The sequence below is a fragment of the Trachemys scripta genome, chromosome 12 (assembly GCF_013100865.1).
Source record: "Trachemys scripta elegans isolate TJP31775 chromosome 12, CAS_Tse_1.0, whole genome shotgun sequence".
NCBI classification, from domain to species: domain Eukaryota; kingdom Metazoa; phylum Chordata; order Testudines; family Emydidae; genus Trachemys; species Trachemys scripta.
The window spans coordinates 43,920,351-43,921,952 of NC_048309.1; the positions used below are offsets into that span (position 1 = coordinate 43,920,351).

General features: G+C 49.6%; 1 protein-coding gene across 1 annotated transcript; it reads right to left on the reverse strand.

Moving 5' to 3' along the window:
- Positions 1-205: 205 nt before the first annotated feature.
- On the reverse strand, positions 206-1,201 carry LOC117885550 (olfactory receptor 4M1-like). The gene has a single exon (XM_034786817.1). The coding sequence runs from the start codon at positions 1,199-1,201 to the stop codon at positions 206-208; it is 996 nt and encodes a 331-aa protein (XP_034642708.1).
- Between the last annotated feature and the right edge of the window lie 401 nt (positions 1,202-1,602).

Sequence of the window (1,602 nt, forward strand, 5' to 3'; positions counted from 1 at the left end):
CACAGATACTGTATAATTACTCCACAATTACTCTATAGATACTTCATATGTGCTCCATTGTAACTCCATTGATCCTACCACATTACTCCAGCATTACTCTGATGTAATTGAATGCAGATTCTGGCCTCTCAAATTGATAAACATGTATAAATTCACCAGTTCAGAGGGCAGAGGGGACCATAGTGATAATCTAGTCAGACACAAGTCAGATAAATTCCCTGAAATAATTCCAAATCCTGCACTTTTTTATTTTTACTTCCTTCCATTTCCTTTGGCAGAGCCTGTGTCTGCCCAGCAGCCTCTTCATGGCACTGATGATCTCCTTGTTCCTGAGTGTGTAGATTATAGGGTTCATGAGCGGGAAGACCACGGTGTGGAACATGTACACCACCTTGTCCAGGGGGAAGCTGCGGAAGGGCCGGCAGTAGATGTAGATGGCTGGGCTGAACATGATGAAGACGATGATGACATGGATGACACAGGTGGAGGCTGCCTTGCTTGTGCCCTTTGAGGGGTCGCCCGCACGCAGCCGGACCAGCAGGGCCCCATAGGAGATGAGCAAGAGGAGGAAGCACATCATGATGGACAGGCCGCTGTTGAAGAACATGAAGAATTCCAGCACATAGACATCGGTACAGGCCAACTTGATCACCTGGGTGATGTCACAGAAGAAATTGTCCAGCTCGTTGGGGCCACAGAACGGCAGCCGGATAATCAGCACCACCTGCAGGATAGAGTGCGTGAAGCCCACGGCCCAAGCTGCCCCAACCAGGGCACAGCAGACCTCCCTGCTCATTATGCTGGCATAGCGCAGGGGATGGCAGATGGCCACATACCTATCAAAGGCCATGCCCATGAGCAGGAAAACCTCAGCTGCCCCCAGGAAGTGGATGAAGAAGATCTGGGCCATGCAGCCCCCATAGGAGATGTTCTTGTGATGGGAGAAGAAGTCAGCCAGCATCTTCGGGGGGGTGACGGAGCAGTAGCAGATATTCAGAAAGGCCAGGTTGGCTGGGAAGAAATACATGGGGGAACCCAGGTGAGAGTCACCCTGGATGGTGATGATGATAAGGATGTTGGCTGGGAGGATCATGGAGTAGAAGACGAGGAACAAGACAAAGAGGAAGAGCTGGATCTCCCGGGTCTGGGATAGCCCCAGCAGCACAAACTCCATCACCCCTGTGCTGTTTCCACGCTCCATCCCTGTAACACACCCACATGGTACATTATCATTCCTACAATTGTTGACTCGAGCATTTAGCCAAAATATCAAGGTTCCAGTTAGGAGGGGTTCCAGTTGGGAGGGGAATTTGGTGATGAAGTCAATAATTTCTTTGATGCCATACTGCATAGTTACAGAAAACATTTAAATCCCGTTTCTCTGAACACAGGAGGAACCAAACAACAGGAGAGAGTGTCTTTGATCACTGCTCAAATCCTCTTTCAGCCAGCACCCCAGCCTGAAAGTTTGCTCAGTCTCTCGGCTTCTTTCACCTTCAATCTCTCTGTCCTGTTCTTCACACAAACACCCTCCCTTACCCAAACAACACCCAGCAAAGCCATCCACCCACTTAATTCCCATTCCTGGATGGACTCACATTT

Bases quoted from the DNA above. Each gene is read 5' to 3' on its own strand.
- LOC117885550 (XM_034786817.1), bottom strand. From the start codon at position 1,201: ATGGAGCGTGGAAACAGCACAGGGGTGATGGAGTTTGTGCTGCTGGGG.